Raw genomic sequence first — 23,125 nt, forward strand, 5'->3', positions numbered from 1 at the left:
CCGACAAAGGTCCGCATAGTCAAACCGATGTATGGAAGTGAAACTTGGACCATAAAGAAGGCCGAACGCAAAAGAATTGATGCTTTTGAATTTTGCTGCTAGAAGAGACTCTTGAGAGTCCCCTGTATTGCAAGGAGAACAAACCTATTCCTTTTGAAGGAAATCAACCCTGAGTGCTCACTGGAAGGACAGATCCTGAAGCTGAGGCTCCAATACTTTGGCGACCTCATGAGAAGAGAAGACACCCTGGAAAAGACCCTGATGCTAGGAAAGTGTGAAGGCAAGAGGAGAAGGGGACGAGAGGATGAGAGGACGAGATGGATGGACAGTGTCACCGAAGCTATCAACATGAATCTGACCAAACTCCATGAGGCAGTGGAAGACAGGAGGGCCTGGCGTGCTCTGGTCCATGGGGTCACAAAGAGTCGGACATGACTTAACAACTAAACAACAACAACAACAACAACTGCAATTTAGACCTGTAAGTTCCATATACAAATTATAACACGTTGTCTCTACCCAATCTGCCCACCTCCACAACCAGCCATGACCACTATAACTGTGACTGATATTAGAACACTGATGCATAAATGCTGCAAATACTTTGCAGACAACATCTCACTGCGACACAAACAGCTTCACTTCTTTCTTGATTCTGCTATTATTACACATAATGGTTAAATGGAACCTCTTTATTTATAATCAGTGTATCTCTTATTACAAGTAATCTTGGAGACAAACTATAACAAAAACTGTCATCATCATAGCCTAGTTGAGGGCCTCCCAGAAGCTGGCCTCTGTGAGAACCAGGATGCAAGAGCCAACCAATATAATGCATTATATAAAAGGCTTTTCTAATGTTCTCTGTTTAATCAGGACATAGTACTGCCAAGAATGACTCAAAAGTAGTGAGTGGAGTACTAATAAAAAGTCCAGATATTTAAAAAGGCACAAATCAGAACTACAGTACTTAGCTTTTAAGTCATAAATTTAACAATAAGAAAAGCCAAATGGTTCCACACCTTGTCTTTAGTGTCTAACAGTGCAGAAATCCGAGGGGTTGAAGAAGAGCGATAGATGGACTCGCCTCTCTCTCTCAGCGTATCACGAGGAGTACTGCTTTCGTTGAGAGTGCTTTGACTGCTAGTCTTCCGCAGACTTAGCCTCCATGATGAGGGAGATTCATCCTTTTGCTCTTCAGACTTGCTGAGCAATGAAGTAAGCTGTATCAAAAGAAAGAGGGTAATAAACAAGAATGCTGATATTCCAGAAAAACTCCCAAATTGTTTTACCATTCTGGGAGCAACTCAAGGTTTAAAATCATTAGATTTTTTTTAAAAAATAGTTAAGTATGTTTATTACACCCAACTTTATATCTCCTAAGTAGCTAAATCCAAGCAAGCTGTCCCGACTCTAAACCAGTCTCTGGTTTTAGTAAAGAATCAGATGGGGATGAACAAATGGAAATGTAATGCAAACAAGGTGGAGGTGCTCCTGGTCAGCTGAAAGATCTCATGGAATAGGGAATCAGCATGTTTTAGATGGGATTACTCTCCCCCTGAAAACAGAAGTTTGCAGCTTGTGTATGCTCCTGGTTTCCATAATAGCCAGGAGTGTATTTGCACAGTTAAAGCATATGTACCAGCTGTGCCCCTTCTTGAAAATGCCAGATCTGGGTACAGTGGCGCATGCCTTCATAGCATCTCATTTTAGTTACTGTAACATGTTCTACATGAGGCTGCCTCGGAAGATGATTTGAAAACTATAACTGGTGCAAAATGCTGCACCTAGACTCCTAACTTGAGCAACCACAAGAATTATGATCATCAATCCTACCATCTTCACAGGTCTATCTGGTGAGGACACAAGAAAGGACATTTCAATGTCTGCTCTCAAGAATATGGAATGCCCTTTCTCAGGAGGTTTGATTGGCTCCCTCCTTGCTATTCTTCTGCTGGCAGGCAAAGACATTCTTTTTAAAGCAGGAACATGACATTTAAAATTGACTGTTTTATGGGGTAGTAGTCATAATTAGAGATGAGCACAATCCTGCATTGTCAGATTGTACCAGATCTATCACTGCGACACTACAAGTGCCACACATTCCCTTTCCCCACACCCCCATCCAGATTCCTCCTTTCAAAGGCAGTACATGGTCTTCTTCTGCTCCCCTTCAGATGTTTGTCCAACTGTGGCAGGAGACTTCCCTTCTCCACCTCCCCCAGCAGCTGCCCATTCAGACAAGGAGGTGGGCAGATATTGCTACTGTGCAGCTTTTGAGTGACCAGCTGCTGGAAGAGGTGGAAAAAGGAAGTCTGTACTCCTGCCATGACTGGTCAAACATCCAAAAAGGACCAGAAGAGGTGTGCCACCTTGAGACTCCAGGCAGGGGGGTGGGAGAAGTGAATGTGTGGCACCTGTGGTGTCATGTCACGATGACGATCTGGTATAATCTGACAACCCAGGATTGTACCCATCTCTAGCCATCATATTTTAATATTTATACATGTTTAATAGTTTTCATTGTTTGTTTACACATGTTTAATGTCCTATTTATTATGTTTTATATGCTTTTTAAAAAACATGTAAACTACTTTGAATCCCTTATATACGAATAAGAGGAATAATAAATACATAAACAAATAAACAAACAAATAAAATTATCTCACATTAAGCTGCAAGGAAAGTACTAAAATATATCTCAGTTTGACATATAAATAGATTAACAGGTAACATATGTTGAGCATAACAGCCACTACTTATCCTTTTATATTCATATGCAGAGGTGGGGGGTGGCACAGGGACAAAATATTGTATTCTTACTATTATAGACTTCTGTAGTTCGAGATGTATCTTTGTATATACTCAATTTACCCAAGTTATGCTTTTATAATATTGGGTTAGATACAATACTATAAGAACATGTAAATTCAACCTAATGCTTCAGCACTGAGATTTTTCAAACATACAAAGCAAACATGAATACTGTACATATACAAAAGAAATACTATAAACAATGGATAGCATAAAACCAGTCATTTAAAGACCCTGAGGTATATATGTTGCTGTTATGTGCCATCAAGGCAGAACCAATGTACAGGGACCTGATAGGGCTTTCAAGGTATGTGAGATATTTGGAGTGGTTCTACCAGTTCAACTCCCCCAGTGAACTTCCATGACTTGAGTAGAACCCTGGCCTGCGGAGTCTTAATTCATCACTCTATTTACTATTTTGATATGGTAAAATATTTTTTAAAGAATCAAATGAAGCATATCTTCTTTATTACAGTTTTGTATCTCTGTCTTTGTAATTCAGTTACTACTGAAGTTTGGAGTTAGTATGATGGCTTGAAAGCAGTGAGAACTGGACAGAAGTTGACCTCACCCTTCAAGAGCTTTGACTCTTCACAGAGATAAGAACTACTATTAAATCCTTCATTTTTCTCATGAGCCCCCAAATATTAGGAACTTATAACAATTCCCCTGCATTATTCTTACCTTGGAGGACCACCTTGCTTCTTGTACCAGTTTAGATATTGCCAAATGTCTATATTTTGCTTGCTTCTACACATTTTGTCTTACATGTATATTATTCAAATCTAAGATGCAGGGTATTGTACTCTATGACTTCAAAGTTGTAATAGGGGAGAAAGGCAGTAAACAAACAAACAAATAAATAAATTCAGATCATGTTTGTTCTAATATGGTTAAGCCAATCAAAAAAGAAAAGCATCAGTAAATAGTCTAACACTACCTGATGCTAGTAAGAAAAACTTTTCAGTATCTCTATGAATAGTACTCTAACTTCTAGCAGCAAAAATAAAATACACATTATAAAAAAGGGGATACTCTTACTACATGTAAACATAATTCCTCTTCATCTTCTCCCAGTGGAACAGCTGGTAACAGAATGATAGAATTAGAGCTGTAAGGGACCCCGAGGATCCTCAAGTCTAAACTCAGGTAGTCCTGTCCGAAATGACAGGAATTATCCCAGCTGAAGCATGAAAATGTAAGCAATATAGAACTAGAATTGCACTGATACATTAATTTTCCTGATTAAGGAAAAAAGACTTACATTGTCAAGATATATGAATATTTAGTAATAGTATATTTCAAGGGACAAGGAATTACCATAACATAGGCTTCTCTGCAACTATACTTTGTGCTTCATTTGGGAAGCAGAAGCCCAGTACTGAATATTCACCTGCTTATCCATGTACTCTGTAGAGCACATGGCCCCATCAAGTCTGGGGAAGTTTCTATCACCCAGGATGCCCTTTGTAGTACATACTGCAGTGCCAACCTCATTGCTGTGACAGCTTTTAGAGAACTATAAATACCCTTCTTTATGAAGGCTTCCAGGACACCTCAACAACAATCTTTCCTATGGTTGAGCAGAACACAAAAAATAGACAAAAAGCACCATCCATGCCACTTCGGTTTTAAAATTCAGAACAGGCAGAAGTCCAAGATTATTGAGAAGTAATTAATGCCAAACCCCCAAAATACTCCTCCTTCCCAATCAACAACCTTGTTTATACAGGACGAGGGCTTCATTTACAGTACAATCAAGACCAATTTTCTGCAGTTTAAGGAAGAACAATGATGTGTGTTCAATGCAAGGAGAAACATGGTTCTCAACCAATTTTGGATATAAACCCCTCTGTAAACAGAAGTGACAGAGTACTACATCATCACAACATAGTACCTATTATCTTCATATATGGCAGCTCCTTTCACAGGCACTCACATTTATATTCTGCCCTTTTCAAAAAAGGCTTACAGTCATCTATACATGACATTTTCTCACCATATTCTTCTAACTATGTGGGACAGATTCGACTGACAAATAGCAGCTGGTCCAACATTACAAAATAAGCTTCATGAGTGAGTGTAAATTGAATGTGACCTTCCAAGTCCTGGTCCAAGTCCAAGTCTACCCAACTACAACTATAATGTTTTTTCAGCAGACACTGCTCCCATTTTCTAAGGTTATTCACAACTATGAAAACCAGAAACATCAACTTATCCCTCCTTCTAAGGAAAATAGAAGTCAGATGTTTCAACTGTCTGGTGGATATTTAGACAGATAGTGAGGTAGATCTAGAATTGGTCATACTTTGAGTAGTACCAATGAAAACAGTAGGACTGCCTAACTTTAGTCCTACTGATTTCAGCAGGTGTACTCAAACTATGTATAAGTCTTGATCTAATCCAGCGTGTAATATGATCCTTAAGGGTGTGCATGATGAAACCTTTCGCATCAGTTTTGTTTCAGGGATTCCTCTATTGTTTTTGTGCACTTTTGCTAACCATGAGGCAGACCACCTCTTTGGGGTAATTTTATTCTGTTCTTCTCCATTCACTTTTCTAGTGCTGTAAGTCCAAATAAGCCTTAAGAGCACATAATAACCCCCCAAAATGAGAGGCATGGCAACAGAGAATTAATCTGCTTCAAAACCAGGCAACAGTACAACTAACAACCAGCAAACAAGCCCAAGAAAATCTCACAAGAATGTACATCTTTAACTAAATAAACACAGTAAATTAATCAAATAAATGATTATTTTTACAAATCCATCAAACAGGGAAAGTACCACACAAACATAAACACATGGGAAAAACAACAAAATGAAATACAGTGGTGCCTCGCTTAACGATGTTAATTGGTTCCATAAAAAAATCGTTATGTGAAAACATCGTTAAGTGAAACACCATTTCCCATAGGAATGTACTGAAAACCGGTTAATCCATTCCAATTGGAACAGATTAATGCTTGCAATCATTAGCCCACCTCCTGAAACCTATGCAAACTTAATTTGGTGTTGTTCTGAGTCTTCGTTAATTTTTGGTGATTTTTTTTCTCTCTCATTGAAAAGCATTAACTAAGACTCAGAACAACACCAAATTAAGTTTGCATAGGTTTCAGGAGGTGGGCTAACAATTGCAAGCATTTAAAACAGGCTTCAAACAGTTTAAGACACTTTTACAGGAGCGAAAAGGGAGATCGGAAAGAGCTTTAAAAGGGAAACGGAGATCAAAGAGCCCTTTCCGATCTCCATTTTCGCTCCTGTAAAAGTGTCTTAAACTGTTTGAAGCCTGTTTTAAATGCTTGCAATCGTTAGCCCACCTCCTGAAACCTATGCAAACTTAATTTGGTGTTGTTCTGAGTCTTCGTTAATTTTTGGTGATTTTTTTTCTCTCTCATTGAAATGCATTGGACGGACAGTTCAATAGAGTTCAATGAGGGAAAAACAAAAAATCACCAAAAATTAACAACGACTCAGAACAACACCAAATTAAGTTTGCATAGGGTTCAGGAAGTGGGCTAATGATTGCAAGCATTTAAAACAGGTTTCTAACAGTTTAAGACACTTTTACAGGAGCGAAAAAGGGACATTGTTAAGTGAAATTCCCCCATAGAGAACATCGTTAAATGATGGGGGAAATTCCTCAAAGAAACCCATCGCTGTGTGAATTCATCGTTGTATGAAGCAATCGTTGTGCGAGGCACCACTGTACACAAACACAGCCTCCTCTCTCAAAAACCAAGGCAAGTAAGCAAACAAAAGAAAAAAGTATGATCAACCCCCACCATCAAAATGGCTATAATATGGGGAATTTTATTTCCTTCCACTACTTAATGTAGTCCTGATCTTCTTCACTTTGAGTCCAGGACATCAGCAGTTAACAAAAGTAATGCTCTGAGAACTTGGGGGGGGGGAGGGGAAAATCCCCACAAAATATCGAGGAAAAAGGATATGATCCAGAGGCACATTTATGCAACAAAAAATGGAAGTTGTCAGTAAGGAATTAACACCCACCCACAAGGAATGAGTAGAGTGAACCAAAGAAAGCAGTCCCACCGCGTTCCAACCAGTTCAAGCCCTTTTACAACTTCCCACTCTCCTCTGGACATTCTATTTGGCTTCTGACCTTGCAATGGAATTTGAGTGAAAAATTTCCTGGGCATTTTGACAGACGCTAAAAAGAAATTTCAAATGAGATAGGGGAAATGAAAAAACAAAAATTTCATTTGCCCCTTTCCTTAAAACAAACCATTCATTTTTAGAAGGCTGTTTCAGAAACCATCGGAAGACCACTCAAAAAAAAAAAAAAAAAAAAAAAGACAGGGGGTCTTTTAAGTAGTTTTTCATATGTTAGAAAATGAAAATCGCATACTTAATTACCACTGCCATGCAGTAAATTAACATCCTACATTATTATCCATCAGATTAAATCTTAAATTGGATGGCGTTCTACCTCTATGGAATGTAATCACTGGTTGTCAGAGGTGTGTGTGTGTGTGTGCGTGTGCGTGTGTTGTGTACACATGCCTACAGACAGAATATATGTGGAAAATCTGAACAGTGGGTTAATTAGTGGTGAAATGAAGTAAGTGCAGTATTACATGGAAAAGCTGAATGAGAACAAGGTTATACTTTCCATGTAATACTGTACTTCTTTCATTTCATATTTGCTGAACAATTATTCCAGCTTTGTGTGAAACCACTATTTCAGCTCACAGTTTAAACCAAGACTCAGACTTGGTCAGCTCCAATGCTTTAATCTCATGCTGGACTCTTCCTTTGAAGTTTCCTGGATTAAGAATGTCAGCTTTCAAATTGCAAAGAAGTCAACATCAAATCACTTTATATCTAAGAACTCTTAAATTCTCTATGAGTAGATAGATTCAACAATTTTAACATTTACAGAGAAATTAACTTAATAGAATTTACTCCCAAGTAAGTTTATATAAGACTGCAACCTCAAACCCAAACTATATCATTACTTTAAATGACTTGCCACTTACTTTTCTGGCAGGACCCATTGTAACAGTGTTATGCCCTGGTGGTGGTACTTGTTCTGTGATGACAATTCTAGATTCATTATCGGAATGGTTAGCAACAGACTCTTCCTTTCTCTCTTAAAAGACAGAAAAAAGCAAAGAGCAAAAGTTGTGAATATTCTACTGTAGTCCTAAGTGATATGTTCCTGTTACTCAAGCTTATTCATTTGGCTATTTTTTTTAAAAAAAAGCCCATTTCATTTAAGAAAGAAAGAAGATTAAAACGTACATGTTTTGAAGCTCTTTTTAAGAGTCTCTACTAGTCATCAACCTTGAATGGAAAATCTGTGTGGGATCTATCAGTAGCAATGTTTTTCCTTTGCAGTATTTCAGTAAAGACAGAATAAGTTAACTTTCACCACTTAATAAATTACGTCACTGAAAGTGTTAGAGCTTTTGAGACAATTTAAAGCAGATTTTAACAAAGCTTTCTCAGATTTGACAATGAGTAGTTCTGAAAACAATTATTTTCTCATTGTTTAAATTAAGAAAACCTCACTTTCATTCTAAAACTATCATTTCAAATTAGGTATATGAGTTACTCCCAATTTCCCGAATACAGCACAGCTTGATAGTGATTTAGTAAAGTTCAGATTATGTCTGAAATGACCCGATCAGGCCTCTAGATAATATGGAGTACTTAAGATCATACTAAAGGTGTGACTATACATTGGGAAAATGTGAATGGAACCACTGTGAAGTTGGGTTTTCCCAGGTTAATTCACTTCAGCCAACCACACAGGAGTCAGTAGACAGAGGGGAGGAAATCAGGCTTGTTTGTAGCTTAAATGTTTGAATGCTCTCCTTGCTTGTTTCCCTTTTCTCTTCCTGATCTATTTCTTTTTTTTTATTTTAAAGGCTTGCTGTCCTAATACTAGTATTAGGACACCTAGGTGACAAGGGAGGGAGGAAGGGAGAGGGAGAGAGACAGAGACAGAGACAGAAAGGGAAAATAAGGACTCAACAGAGACAGAGGAGGAAATTTTAAGGCAGCTCTGCTTTGACTGTCCAGATTTGCAGGAAGCACCATCAGAGCAGAACTACCTGAAAACCTCATCCTCTTTCTGTCAAGTCCTCACTCTGTCCCACCCACTGCATGGTTTGGTCACCTAGGTTCCCTAGCACTAGATTAGCAAGCCTTGAAAATAAAGGAAATGGAAATAAAATGGGAAGAGAAGGTGGAAGCAGCCCCAGACACCAGGAGAATATTCAAACAGCAGCCAGTTTTCCCACGGCCCTGTGTCTCTCACTGCTGCTGTAGCCAGATGGAATAGCTTTAAATATAATGGCTACAAACTCCTTCACATCAGACCAAGCAATCACATTATTTAAACCTATGAGAATGAATTTGATTCCAAAAAAAGAAAAAGCTCCAGCAATGGAGGAAAAAAACTATGGATTAGAGGGCGATTCCTGTTGATTTTTATATCATATAGTCAGCAGAAAACAATGTAAATCAGATCATCTTAATCTGTCAAAGAAGTCATACCTTGTACCTATATCTACAGTGTTCTGGGCATGAAATAATTAAAACATCATCACACTATGTTTGGGGGTGGGGATTTCTGAAATCCATGCAGGTTTTATAGTGGAAATCAGGTTTTCCAGCATTATTGGCAATAGATGAATGTCAGCACAGGTATCTTCTCCAAATGGCCAAAGAAATGATCAAAACTAACTCATGACCATCAGGAGCTCAGAAAGGAGTGTGCATATAAAATTATATCAAAGGCCAACATACCAAGGACTGGTTATCTTTCTCATCCTTTCTGACTCTACTGAAGACACTAAGCAGAAATGTCTATAAAATTCTCCACACCCATTATAAGGACTGCAGGAGTTTGTAACATCTATTTATCAATAATGTTGTATTTCTGAACACAATGGTATTTTACTTAGCTCTGTACTATTATATAAAATACAGCAAATGAGAGATGGAAAAAACAACCATGTCTTGCTGCCTAAGAAGCAAGACAAAAATAGATTCTTTAGACTGAAATATTGATCCTTGGATAATTTTACATACTTGCCTAGAGGATATATACCTTTAAAGTGAATGATGGCAACAAAGCCCCAAACCAGTGAAAAGTCTTTCATTCAGAGCTCCCTGTTTTCTACTCATCCCTGACAGCAGACAATAATTATTTTAAGAAAGATAAGGCTGCACAACAGTATGTGCTTTGATGAGTAATTTCTGGTTCAGAGAGCTATTAATAGTACAAACTATTTTATGCTGCTGTGTGCTGGGAAATACACTCTTTTTTTAAATAGTGTCTTTCAGAGTTTGTAAGCATAGCTGCAATCAATGTGGCTTTTCCCAAGATCTGAGATGAGTAGAAGAAACAGATTTACTTCTAAGAAAATCAAAGAGACTCTATGACACACAGTATCTTAATTTATACAAAGTGACGTGATATAACAAGTTGATGAATCTTGTGACAAGTCAAGAAAAAATAAATAATACCCTATAATTGCTTTTGCACTTCAATATCTCTGACTACCTGAGCCTTTGGCACCATTTACAGTTTAAATGCTGAAATTAATGGTCAAGATAGAATTTGTTAAAACTGAAGTTTAATATTTCCATTGTTTGTATTTTCTCTCTCTAGTTTGTGTTCTATGTCTGCAAGTAATCCTATGAAAAAGTATGACATCTTTCCAGTGATGTGCTACATAAAATTTAATGTCTCAATCCATTGATATGTGTGGGTCCCTCACAAAATTACGGTAAAGCACAAGTGAACAGCTATAAAAGTGTGCCTGAAGAAGCGAGCTGTAACAATCCATGAAAGCTCATAATGAAATAAATTTGTTTCTGTTTAGGGTCCCACCACACTTTTGTTTTTTGTTAATGTTATTACTTATAGGTGAATAAGCCTATCTTATTGAAAGACTGGAATGGTCATAAACATCTTTAAATATCACACCAATATGAGAAAATCCATATTTTAAAATATTAATTTTGTGGTGGGTTGAACATTATTGCACATTTCTCTTTTAGACTATTTTTCACCTTATAAACATTTTATTTGAAGATAATTAAAACTACTACTTCCTACAGTCTTTGAACATTTGGGATAAGCATTTTCTGAAGTCATTGACAGCATAAGTCTTCAGAATTCTACATGATTTGGACTAATGTAGTATTCTTACAGACTTTCTCAGCCATCTTAATCAACATACTATATCTAATTGTGGATCTCAGCTGATATATTATATACATAAAATAAGTTCACCTGCATTCAGTATATTAGAAATGTCTGCTCTAAAGATTGCATGAAAATGGAATTATGGGAAATACCTATTTCTAAAAGGGTTTTACTGTAATGTAAAGATTATTTAATAAGATTATTTGCTTTTATGTCAACCCTTTTTTTGAGACACTGGCACAAATCAAACAACATGATACTTTTTGTTTCTAAATCTCAAAGCAAGCATATGTATAATACAGGATGAAATCCAATTGTAAATCATGGTGGGCCCACTACTAGAGAGGACCCACTGAATCACAAGAATGTACATAAGGTGTTGATTAACTAAATATCCACTGATCCCGTGGGCAAAGTACTACTGGATCTCACCCTTACTGTAATTCCAAATCAACTGTCCAAGTACTGTAACTTAATGCAACCAAATCAACAGCAGCCATGAGCAATAGGGACATATCAGCGGACTTGGCAGGATTCGCAGAAGTACGAAAAGTCTTCAGACAAAATTCTTCAGGGTGAATGCCATCCCAGAACACCCCAAAGGAAAGTGAGCACATTCAGTTTCAATCAACTGCTGGGATACTGCACAGATGCCCTTCTTAACTGCAATGCCAGACTGCTAGTCCTATTGCCATTTTTGATTAGCAGTGCTAAACATTAATAGGAATAATCTTACATTTGGACCAGAAAAAGCTTTTATAGACACTTGTAGGATAATGAAATCTTCCTTCACTGTATAACAAGGCAAAAATCTCAGTCCTATGTATTACCTGCTTCTTTTTCGGTATCTGACTCTGAAGCGTAATCTTCCTCAGCTTCTTCCTCTTCAGAGCTTGAACTACTGGATTCTTTGTTTTCCTCTTCTCTTCCTGTGGATTTCAGACTCTCTATCTCATAAAGAATCTTCTCCTTGCTGTAGTACAAATGTTTGGAAAAATGAGCTCACTGAAATGTTTACTTAAGGAGTTAACAATACAAGAGTGTGACAGACAACATCCAGAATTAGTTCTGCAAAACTATTTAAGCAAATTCCATAGGCAATATACAATAGACTGGTCCTGATCAAACATTCAAATCATCTAATTCTACAACTGTAATGGGTGAGGAAGGAAAAGCCTGGCTATAGGGTGGGGCAGAGGAGCTTATTTTCCAGCTTGTTCATTCCAGCCATTCCCTGCACAATTAGGTCAGTGGAGTGGTGATCTACACCAGAGTTCAAACAGGTCCTGCTCTGGTCACACACAGCTAAAGAAGGTTTAAATACATTTAAAACTAGTGCTCCCCCACTGTTGCAAAACTCACTGATATCCCATTCTGTCTTCATATGGTAGCCACTTACAAGTTTTTTTTAAAACTACCCGTTTTTCTTACCCATCTCAATCAATTCTCACAACAAATCCTGCAAGACGTTCATACTATGCATATTTGGACTGGAAATCTTACTTTTTGATACATCCACTTTGAAGTTTCCCGTTCATATCAGCTTCAATTAATTTGTTTCTTGACTCTTCGCTACGCAGCTATCAAAAACACAATTAAAACCCATTTTAAAAAACTATTAATTACTCTGGTAGATAATTCTGCTATTGGGTATGCCAAAAGGGGCTTCACACAAATGGAAGTGAACAATGCTTGCTACCACTAAGAGTTAATAGTTATCGATGACAAGAAATGCATGTACACATATGAAAGAACCATGCATGGCAGACATTCACATGGATTTTTCTACTATAAACAGAAGAATGGAAAGGAGGAAGACAAAGAGAGTACATCAGATCCAGCATCCTAGGGGAAGCTGTTTTTGGAGCTTGGGAGCATGAAAGCAAATTAGGAATGGATCTGTGGACTAGAACTCCCAGAATTCTCTCTGGGGAATTCTTGAAGAACTCTGGGAGTTGGACTTTAAAAAATGGCTAGGCATTACTATGCATAACCCACAGCTCCATTAGGAAATTCAGAAAGGTCATCTGAATCCCACTCTAAACTTCTCTTTCATGCCATAACAGAGTTTATAGAACAGAGCATCCTCTTCCTTCCAAACTCCATTATCATGTTTAAAAGGTATTGAAGATTCTGTATCATTCCTGTCACTACAGTTTAACTGTGAGGTATTTAATTTAATGCTTCATAAGCAACTATGAGGAAAGTGACATTTAGCTTCATTCCATCAAGCAAGGAATCACAAAAGAGAGGTCCTTGAATATTGGCTACTTAAAGAGAATAGCTGGGAGCTCACCATATTCTGTTTCTTCTGCAACATTTCTAAATGTTCAACCAGTCCCTCGTCAGCTACATCAAATGGTGTCTGACCCTGGTGATATGAGAAAACAAAGGCACTACAGAGGATGGCATTTTGCAGTATGATACAAAGCTTATCTATGAAGTATGAAGTGAAATCAAGAACATACAGAATATATCTTGTTCAAGTAGTTTGCAAAACAATAAAAATTACTCTGTGGCTCAAATGAACATTTTAGCATACATTAGTTGCCGACTTAGAATATATTTTAACTGACTACTGTCACTCACGTCAGGTATAGAAGTGAGGATGAAACTCTGAAAAAATCTTAATATATACAGCAATCATATAGAGAAATATCTCAATTTATAGCACACACTCTTACAAAACGAACTGTTGTCTTTGTTATAGCAAGCTGAGCCTGTCAGTGCAATTACCACACACTACATCCTTCTGTTGTCAGTTCCTCCTTACTGTTTCCCAATAAATTTAATTGTGATTTATGTATTTCCTTTTTGTTCCGACATTCTGTCTAAGGTTATGCAACAACCATAAGTAAGAAACATCAATTAAATGCATCACAAAAAGCACAATTAAAGTTCTACAAATCTGTAATTAGAAAGTGAAGCAGCAAAAATGACCACTATTCTCTTCCAGCAAAACATTCACTTCCAGCAAAACAAAGTCCTGGTATGACAAAACTGTTTTCAAACTACACAAGTCTCCAATAACCATATTCTTTCTTAATATTTGTAATCCCAGTTTAAAATCCTGATCATCAATCGTTACGATTAAGATTTATGCAGCAAAAAATCCTTAATCATAGTTTAGCTCATTGGGGAGTAGGTAGAAGTAAGTTTGCTCAAAATACAATGGGAATTGTTGGAGGGAGTATGCAACACTGTGATCTTCTTGGCTATGATCAGGTTACACCAGTGTGATTTTTCAAGTGGATTCTAGTTCAGTTGGATTTCTAATCTTTATCCCCAAACCAATCAGCAATTCCACTGAAACATCTTGGAACTTAATCTCATTGTTTTGCTCAAGACTTGGATCAATAAAGTAATCCCTCTGTACACAAGAATAAAACAAGTAAATAGCAGTTAATCATAGGGATCATGAAGTATCAAAGCTCAGAGTATTCACCTACATTTATAACCTTAGTGGGTGACTGGACAGTCTGTGTACCTTCAGTCTGTTAGCAAACTAGCAAAATGTCATGTTATAAGAGAACAATGTAATCAGTAACATCTCTTATGTTTAGGGTCCTAAAGTGGCTTATCAAGGGAAAAATAAGTGAACATAAACTCTGTTTTCAACATTTCAAACCTATTTCAGCTGATGTGGAGTAAAAATACTCACAATGCAACCTAAATAAGCTACATATTGAAGCTGAGTCACAAGCAGAAATTACATATGTGCAATTTTGGAGCACATTTGGTTTGCCAAAAACTATGGTCAAAATTTCTAAGTGGAAACTGTCCATATCTCTGTGAGTTTTTGTACTGTATTAGTAGTCTAAGGCTCACTAACCAGCTTGTTCCTGATGTCCATGTCACAGAGTGCTTCAGCCAAGATAGTGCAAGCTTCCTTCACTCCCCAGTGTGCAGCAGCATGGAGTGGAGTCCAGCCATCATTGTCCTGGACATTCACATCAAACCCACCTTGGATCAAAAGTCTATGAAAAACAAGTGAGTGAAAATGGCAGCTGTTCAATCTTGCAGGCTAACAGGCACTGTGAATAGTGTGCAGTGGCTTTGTCAAGAAAGCTCATCCTGTGACAGAAACTAGCAGGCTAAAGCAGACAGCTCAATGTCATGAAAAAGAGTTATATTAATGATAAGACAGCCTCCTTGTAATGCAGGTGTAGTTAAGCAAGATTAGACCCAAAAAAAGCAAGAATGTGGAGGAATTTGAGTAAAAAGAGAGTGCAAAGATAGAGTTCTGCAGATGCACTTTAAATGGACAGGAGGAAGCTTAGGAACAAAGAGGCATTGATATTCTCCAGTGTATTAACATCAAAGCAAATGCACTAAAAAAATCAGTATGCAAGACACAATTCATTTTTAAACTACAGATCCATGTTTTGGTGCACACTAATTAAATCTCAGCAAGGACTCTGGCAGAGGTCTGTCCTAGCCTTGTAGGTACCTGATAGTCTTCTTCATAGAGACACCAGAAATTAAATCTGAGACATCCAGTGGCTGCAATCCTGTAGTTTAGTATAGTAAGTTGCAACTAGTGTAGGCCCACTGAATCGGTGGGGATTTGGTGAGTTAACTCCTCCATAAGTTCCATTGATTCAAATGAGCCTATTCTGCTCTACTTTAGCATAGTAAGTCACAATTGAAGTAGTGGTGCCTTGCTTAATGGCGATAATCCGTTCCAGGAAAATCGTCGTTAAGCGAAAACATCATAAAGTGAAAATAAAAAGCTCATTGAAACGCACTGAAAACCTTTCAATGTGTTCCAATGGGCTTAAAACTCACCGTCCAGCGAAGATCCTCCATACAGTGGCCATTTTCGCTGCCTGTATAGCAAGGAATCTGTCCCTAAACACAGCGGGGAGCCATTTTAGTTACCTGGTGGCCATTTTGATCAGCTGTTTAAAAATCATAATTTTGCGAAGAATCGGTTTCCAAAACAGGGAACCGATCATCGCAAAGCAAAATTCCCCCATTTAGACCATCGTTTTGCAATCGCAAAAGCATCGTTGTGGAGCGGATTCATCATAATGCGGGGCAATCGTAAAGCGAGGCACCACTGTAGCCTCATTTGAATCAATGGAACTTGCTATTCAATGGATGTTTGGGATAGAGTTAAAAAGCAGGGAAATGATGAACAAGGAATTGCTGGAAATAACACAGACAATTTTGTGCTCTGCTTGAGAGGTGTTCCCTCTCTGCTTTCAGCTTCTCGGATTCTATCCAGACTTGGGCGGATATATTATACATTTTTACCTGTGAGTAAAATCCACTGAACTCCTATAGATAATGAATAGGACCACACTGAAAGCCAACTCTAGATTGAACTTAAATTCTGCTGGTGCTAACAGGAACTAAGAAAAGCCTTGACAAACTTGTTCTACTAACTTCATTGGAAGAGAGTTTAACTAAATTAGTATTTATCCAATCTGTGCTTTAAATGGAGAATTGTACAATGTTGTAGCTACAGTGCTAGACTGGGATTTGAGAGATTCAGGTTCAAGTCTCCATTCTGCCATACTGTGACTTTTAGACCCCTGGTCTGCAGACCAGTCCCGGTCAGTGGCCTTGGAAGGACCAGGACATCGGGACAGATGAGTGGCGAGCATAAGGTGAGCGACAAGTGAAGCTCCGCCTCCTGTCAGCACACTCCTATTAGGTTCTAAGCCGCTGTTGATCTAACAGGAGGCGGAGCTTCAATTGCAGCTCATCTCCTGCTCCTGCCCACCACAAGTACCCCCCCCAGTCCTAGGAAGAATGGTATTCAACTAAACCAGACCCTGGTGTCAAAAAGGTTGAGATCCACTATTTTAGACCATCCATTCTCTCTCCTTGCAGGATGGTTTGGAAGATGAAGATAGGAAAGGAGAGTCACATATGCTGCTTTGATTTCACTGGAGGTAGTGGGGAGAAATGTGACAACAATATAGCTTAACGTCATGTATAAATGCATTAGCCTTAATAAGAAGCACAACATAGTCGAAATTCATGTGAACTGCTGGATAGCTCAGTGGTTTGTGTATCTGGCTGTGGAGCCGGAAGTTGGGAGTTGGAGTCCCCACTGTGCCTCCTGGATAGAATAGTCTATAGAGTCCCTTCTAGCTCCGCAGTTCTCTTAAGAAAAAACAGATCAGGCTTAAACGAGTCTGTGATTTTTAAAAATGAATGTCACTGAAAGACTGAAAGAAACTTTTGCTGGGACATATCCTAGACTTCTCTAAAACTTTTAGGGTTTGCATTATTTATGCTGCAGCTATGGAAGAAGGGAGTCTTACCCAATAACCTGACAGTAACAGTAATATTTACATGAGGTAGATCAACAGTGAAAGGAAACACACAGCAAGACTCACAAGTTTCTGTTTCCCAAGAAAGAGCACAACTTAAAAGGAGGAACCAACTTACTGAGTGTAACATTCAATATATGAATAAAATACTGATGCTCTCTTCATTGTTTTAAACAGCATTAACTAAACATGTCTTGGGAAACTAGCATAAAGTAGGCAAATGTTACAAATGTTAACTGCTACTTTTTCCTCTAGTTGACAAAATGGGCAAATTTCATTTTAATACATATAAAGTCAGTGCTGATGTGTCTGCATCTTCAATCAGAGCCAATCCTGCAATTGCTATACTGTACTTGGAGCATCTATCTTAGCAATCAGGCTCCTGCAAGAAAGAAAAAAAGAATAGCTACACAGTATCCCAGCAATGCTGTTAAACTGTGTGCTTCTTATCCAGACTGCAGACAATAGACTGTAACAAAAAGAAACCCAAATAAATATGGGGCCAAAGCCAAATATCAGAATTTTTTTGTATTTCTTTTTTAACATGTGTGGGTTTTTTTAAAATTACATTATCTGTCCTTGCTTATGCAGCAGGCTACAGAAAATGAAAGAGGTCAGATATCTGCCAAGGCACTGGAGCAGACAATGGCCTTCTGCTTTAACAGCACTATCATCCCTGTTTTCTTTGGATAACTCAAGGCACCTTGTGAAACTAAAGTGTGCATAGCTTGCCACTTCCAGGATAAGGGGTTCACTAAGGGTGCTTGTTCACTGGTTTGTATATTCCAGCTGCCACTACAGCTTTACCTGGCAGCAATAACAATGAGCAAAGGAATACCATTTTACATTCAGATTTACCATAAATGTTCCAAGTCCATTCCACCTGTGATGTTCTTCTTGAAAATCCTAACCAGAAAACTGAAAGAACACTGTTAATTTTGTCTTCTCTGTAGCACTAAAATAGCCCAGATGTAGCACAGCCAACAGTGAGAGGGGATAACTACCTCATAACCTCAGAATAGCCCTTAGCTGCAGCCACATGTAGGGCAGTAGCACCCGTTCGAGATTGCCTTTTTTCTTCAATTTTCCCTCTATTCAGCCATTGCCGTGCATCTTGAAGCATTTGTTGCTCTTCTGCTTTTCTTGCCTGGTCAAGATCCAATCCTAGAGAAAGACATTACTGTTGAGAAACCCTTCTTAAAAGTAAGACAAAAATGCTACAAAGAAGAGGATTAATTTTTTTAAAAAAGTCCATTAGCATCAAGATTATATTTCCCACCCCAAAGATGATGTTTTGTACAATCTCACTGCAGTATGTTAGAACAAGAACTGGCAAAATCTGAATCTCCAGATGTTGCTGAACTGAAAGTCAATTTGAGGAATGCTGGAAGTTGTATTCTAGCAACATCAAAGGGTTATACTTGGCCTACCTCTACACAAGATGGTGAAGAGATTGATATATTTAGTTGAACTATATATTCTATTAAGGGGGTTGTATTCTTGGTTGATGAAGTAACTCATACAGCCTCATGTTACTCATGTGTAATCAACCAACCAACTGAATTGCTCACAGATAAATGTGCATAGGACTGCAACTTTAGTGGTCATATTGGATTAGTTGGCTTATTGTCTATACGGCTTCAAAAAAAAAACAAAGGTGGGATTTCAGGAAGAATAGTGTCATCTGTAAATTATACAACAGTGTAAAGAGTATTTGTGTATGGAAAATACTCAAGAAGTCATACCAACGGTGGTAAAACCTACACTTTGGACTCTGACACGTGGACCGACACTCAGCAGAATTCCCATGCAACTAAAATTAATACACGTCATTAATCACAAAATTAGGTTTATTTTATACCATGCTCAACAACATGGTAACACTGTTGTCAAATCAAGGAGCTTTTCGCTGATTAGCAACTAGAATGTTTCCAGGAAGCCCAAAAGCAGAATACTAAAGTGTGAGAGATTTGCAGATATGCCTCTGGTGGTCTGTCTAGCCCTGACCCAGGGCCCCAGAAGCATACTGTGCTTGGCTTATTGGGGAAGATCTTGCAAAGCAGACACAGGTTTCAGGATACTACAACCTAGACTGAGGCTTTCCCACAGGAAATAACAGAGAAAACACCAGTGTTTGCACACATCCAACAGACCAGTACTACTGGCCCTGCCCCAGTTGAGTAGCCTCTAAAGGAGGAATGGGACAAAATGAGTTGGAGGCTAGGGGATATAAAAGAGGCACTAGAGGAGATGTCAGCAAGGGAGCAGGAGTTAGGAGGAGCTAGAGAGTTAATGCTAGACCTAAGGCAGGGGTCTCCAAACTTTTCACTTTGAGGGCCACATCATATACCAGTGATGGTGAACCTTTTTGAGCTTGAGTGCCCAAGCTGCAACACAAAATCAACTTATTGATTTCGAAGTGCCAATACTGCAATTAAAACCCAAATGCTGAGGTTTTAGTTTAGAAAAAACAACTGCTCCTACGCTGCAAGGGCTAAATGCTTTTTTTCCCTATGGGTGGTATTAACAAAGAAATACTTCCTGGTCCTCCAATCCCCCATTGGGCCAGACTGGTAATGGTTGCCATTGCACCCCTCTGCTGGACTACTGCACCAACAGAGGGGAGTGCAAAAATCTGAGATCGGAGGACGGGTAAGTAATTCTCTATGGCGACTTATGGCTCGTGTGCCCACAGAGAGGGCTCTGTGTGCCAGCTGTAGCACATCTGCCATCACTGTCATATACGTTCCATATTTTCGAGAGCCAAAGGAAGACGCCCACATATACATGCCAGCCTGCCCACACATCTGCACGCACTCACCCATGCACACATGCAGTGAAGAAGGCCAATTCCATGCTAGGTATCATTAAAAAGGGGGACTGAAAATAAAACAGCCAACATTACAATGTCATTGTACAAAATGCTGGTAAGGCCGCAATTGGAGTATTACGTACGGTTCTGGTCGCCGCACCTCAAAAAAGATATAGTGGAACTGGAAAAGGTGCAGAAGAGAGCAGCTAAAATGATGACTGGGCTGGGGCACCTCCCTTATGAAGAAAGGCTACAGTGTTTGGGGTTCTTTAGTCTAGAGAAAAGGCACCTGAGGTTGGGACATGATTGAGTCTTATAAAATTATGCAGGGGATGAATGAATTGGATAGAGGGAAGCTCTTCTCCCTCTCATGCAATACCAGAACCAGGGGACATACACCCAAATTGAGTGTTGGGAGAGTGAGAACAGACAAAAGAAAATGTTTCTTTACCCAGCGTGTTGTTAGTCTGTGAAAGTTTTTGCCACAGGAAGTGGTGATGGCATCTGGCCTATCTGCCTTTAAAAGGGGACTGGACAGATTTCTGGAGAGAAAGTCCATTGCAAGTTACAAGCCATGATGGGGATGTATAATCTCCAGGCTTTAAAGAAAAGTACTTCCAAATGCCAGATGCAGGGGAGGGATATCAGGAGACAGGTATCTAGTTGCCTCATGTGCTCCCAGGGGCATCTGGTGGAGCCACTGGACTAGACTACAGGCAGCTGGACTAGATGGGCCCTTGTCCTGATCCAGCAGAGCTCTTCTTATGTAATGTACATATCCTTATGAACTAGGTAAATATGAACCTAACTGGCAAGAGAGAATAACATAATAGCATATTTCATGGTATATTCTCACCTGTCAATTAGGTTTTTGTTTATCTGTTCAAGCAGATTCTTTTTGGAGCTTTACAATCTGCCTAGATTTCTGCTATGCTAAGTAATCTGGTGCTACGAGTAAATTTAGCTAGTTCAATATTCACTTCCATTGCTGTTGGTGATGTTACAAGCTGACAAGTTGCTTCTAATTTACAATAATCCTTGAAATTAATGACCTCCAAATTGTCTTGACATTAACAATTTGCAGACTAAAGGCCCTGCCTTTCTTTACTGAGGCACTTCATGTTCAGTCTCCTTCCTTTATTACTGCCTTCCTTTTCTCCTGGCATTATTATGTTTTTAGTGAGTCTTGTCTTCTCACATATGTCCAAGTATGACAGCCTCAGGTTAGACCATCTAGCATCTAGTTGAGCATTCAAGCTAGATTTTATCTAATAATAATTAATAATTTTGTGCTGCGAAAACAATTCTGACTTACGGTGATCCTTGGGGCCAGTTTACTTGTCTTACTGACATGGTATCCATAGAGTTCTCCTCCAACACCACAATTCAAATAAATGATTTCTTTTACTTACCAAAATTTTCTTCACTGTCTAATTTTCACATTTATACATAGTAATTTGGCCAAGGCCAGTTCAGCCATCATATGAATGCTCTCACCCTATCCAGTGATATATCCATATATTTGGAATACCTTTTTAATGTCTTCATCACTCCCCTCTCAAATCTCGATTTTCTTATGTTTTAGCTACAGTCTCCACTTGAACTGACTACTTGAACCAAGCTACATAAAAAAAATTACAGTTCTGCTTTTTTCATTATCAACAATAAATGTGTAAATCTTCTGTGTTCATTATTTTTGTTTTCTTAGTATTGAAGTAAAATCTTATGTTTGCACATTCTTCTTTAAATTTCATCAATAGCTATTTCACATTGTTTGTATTTTCTTCCAGTAATATGTCATCCATATATCTCAAATTATTGATGATGCTTCTAGCAGTTTTCATTTCTCCATCATCTAAATCTAACCTATAATTCTGTATCACGTGTTCTACATATAGACTGAATAGATAGGATGACAAAATACAGTCTTGTCTGACATATTTGCTAACTGGAAAGCACTCTGCTTCTCCATATTCAGTTCTAGCAATAGTCTTTTATCAAGAGTATAGGTTTTGAGTTGGCCACAGTGATAGACCTCCCTCTAGTATCTCCTGTGACCAATCTGCGGCATTTTTAAAATCTCAAGTTGAGGCCATCTGCCGGGACCTTGATCCCTTTTTATAGACAGTAAATCAAACTGAGATGTCCAGTGCATCGTCTTGCCCAGCAAGGTTAACTTGCTTTCAACCTGTGATGTCCAATGAGGTGGACAGGGTGCTTGTGCACTGTTGTGCCACCACCTCCTCTTTAGACCCTTGTCTGGCTTGGCTCATCAAAGCAGCCAAGCTGGTAACAACACAATGGGCCACTGCAATAATTAATGGGTCTCTCCAGGAGGGCATGGTTCCCCCTGCCTTCAAGGAGACACTCATTAGGCCCATTAGAAAGAAACCTAATTTGGCAGCAGACGAAATTGGGAATTATAGGCCCGTCGCCAATGCTACTTTCATGAGTAAAGTGGTTGAGAGGGTGCTGGCTGATCAGCTCCAGGACCTCCTGGAGGAAACTGATGCCCTTAATCCATTCCAGTCGTGCTTCAGGCCGCAGCACGGTATGGAAACAACATTGGTCGCCCTGCAGGATGACCTCCTGAGGTAGGCCAACAGGGGCAGTATGTCCTTGTTGGTCCTCCTCAATTTTTCAGCAGCCTTTGATACCGTCGACCACAGTATCCTCCTGGGGCGGTTCTCCAAGTTGGGAATCAGTGACCTCGCTTTGGCGTGGCTCCGTTCCTTCTTGGAGGACCGTCCCCAGAGAGTGCAGCTTGGCAAGATGACTTCCACCCCATGGATCCTCAATTGTGGGGTTCTGCAATTTAATGAGGCCGCTGGGTGACGTCATCTGGAGTTGTGGGGCCCGGTATCATCAGTACACTGATGACACCCAGCTCTACCTCTCCTTTTTTTCCTATTGCAGTGGATGCTGTTCTGACCCTTGAACACTGCTTGGGGACGGTTCTGGAGTGGATAGGGGAAAATGGACTGAGGTTTAATCCGACAAGACGGAAATCTTGCGTGTGGGCAGC

At 39.0% G+C, this 23,125-nt stretch overlaps 1 protein-coding gene across 12 annotated transcripts in view; it reads right to left on the minus strand.

Moving 5' to 3' along the window:
* The window catches only part of PPP1R12B (protein phosphatase 1 regulatory subunit 12B), a 143,602-nt gene that overhangs the window by 86,376 nt on the left and 34,101 nt on the right, over nucleotides 1-23,125 (minus strand). For all 12 annotated transcript variants that reach the window (XR_013545094.1, XR_012086234.2, XR_013545099.1 and 9 more), the window contains 7 exons: nucleotides 18,293-18,452; nucleotides 14,834-14,978; nucleotides 13,298-13,372; nucleotides 12,505-12,581; nucleotides 11,832-11,974; nucleotides 7,817-7,929; nucleotides 1,023-1,223 (listed from right to left, as the gene is read on the minus strand). Coding sequence is in view for 4 of the 12 variants with exons in the window: in XM_020782573.3 (XP_020638232.3) it covers nucleotides 1,023-1,223; nucleotides 7,817-7,929; nucleotides 11,832-11,974; nucleotides 12,505-12,581; nucleotides 13,298-13,372; nucleotides 14,834-14,978; nucleotides 18,293-18,452 (914 nt within the window). In the remaining 8 variants the exon portion in view is untranslated. The remainder of the gene's footprint in view (nucleotides 1-1,022; nucleotides 1,224-7,816; nucleotides 7,930-11,831; nucleotides 11,975-12,504; nucleotides 12,582-13,297; nucleotides 13,373-14,833; nucleotides 14,979-18,292; nucleotides 18,453-23,125) is intronic.

This window comes from Pogona vitticeps, chromosome 4, assembly GCF_051106095.1.
Source record: "Pogona vitticeps strain Pit_001003342236 chromosome 4, PviZW2.1, whole genome shotgun sequence".
In the NCBI taxonomy this organism is placed as follows: domain Eukaryota; kingdom Metazoa; phylum Chordata; class Lepidosauria; order Squamata; family Agamidae; genus Pogona; species Pogona vitticeps.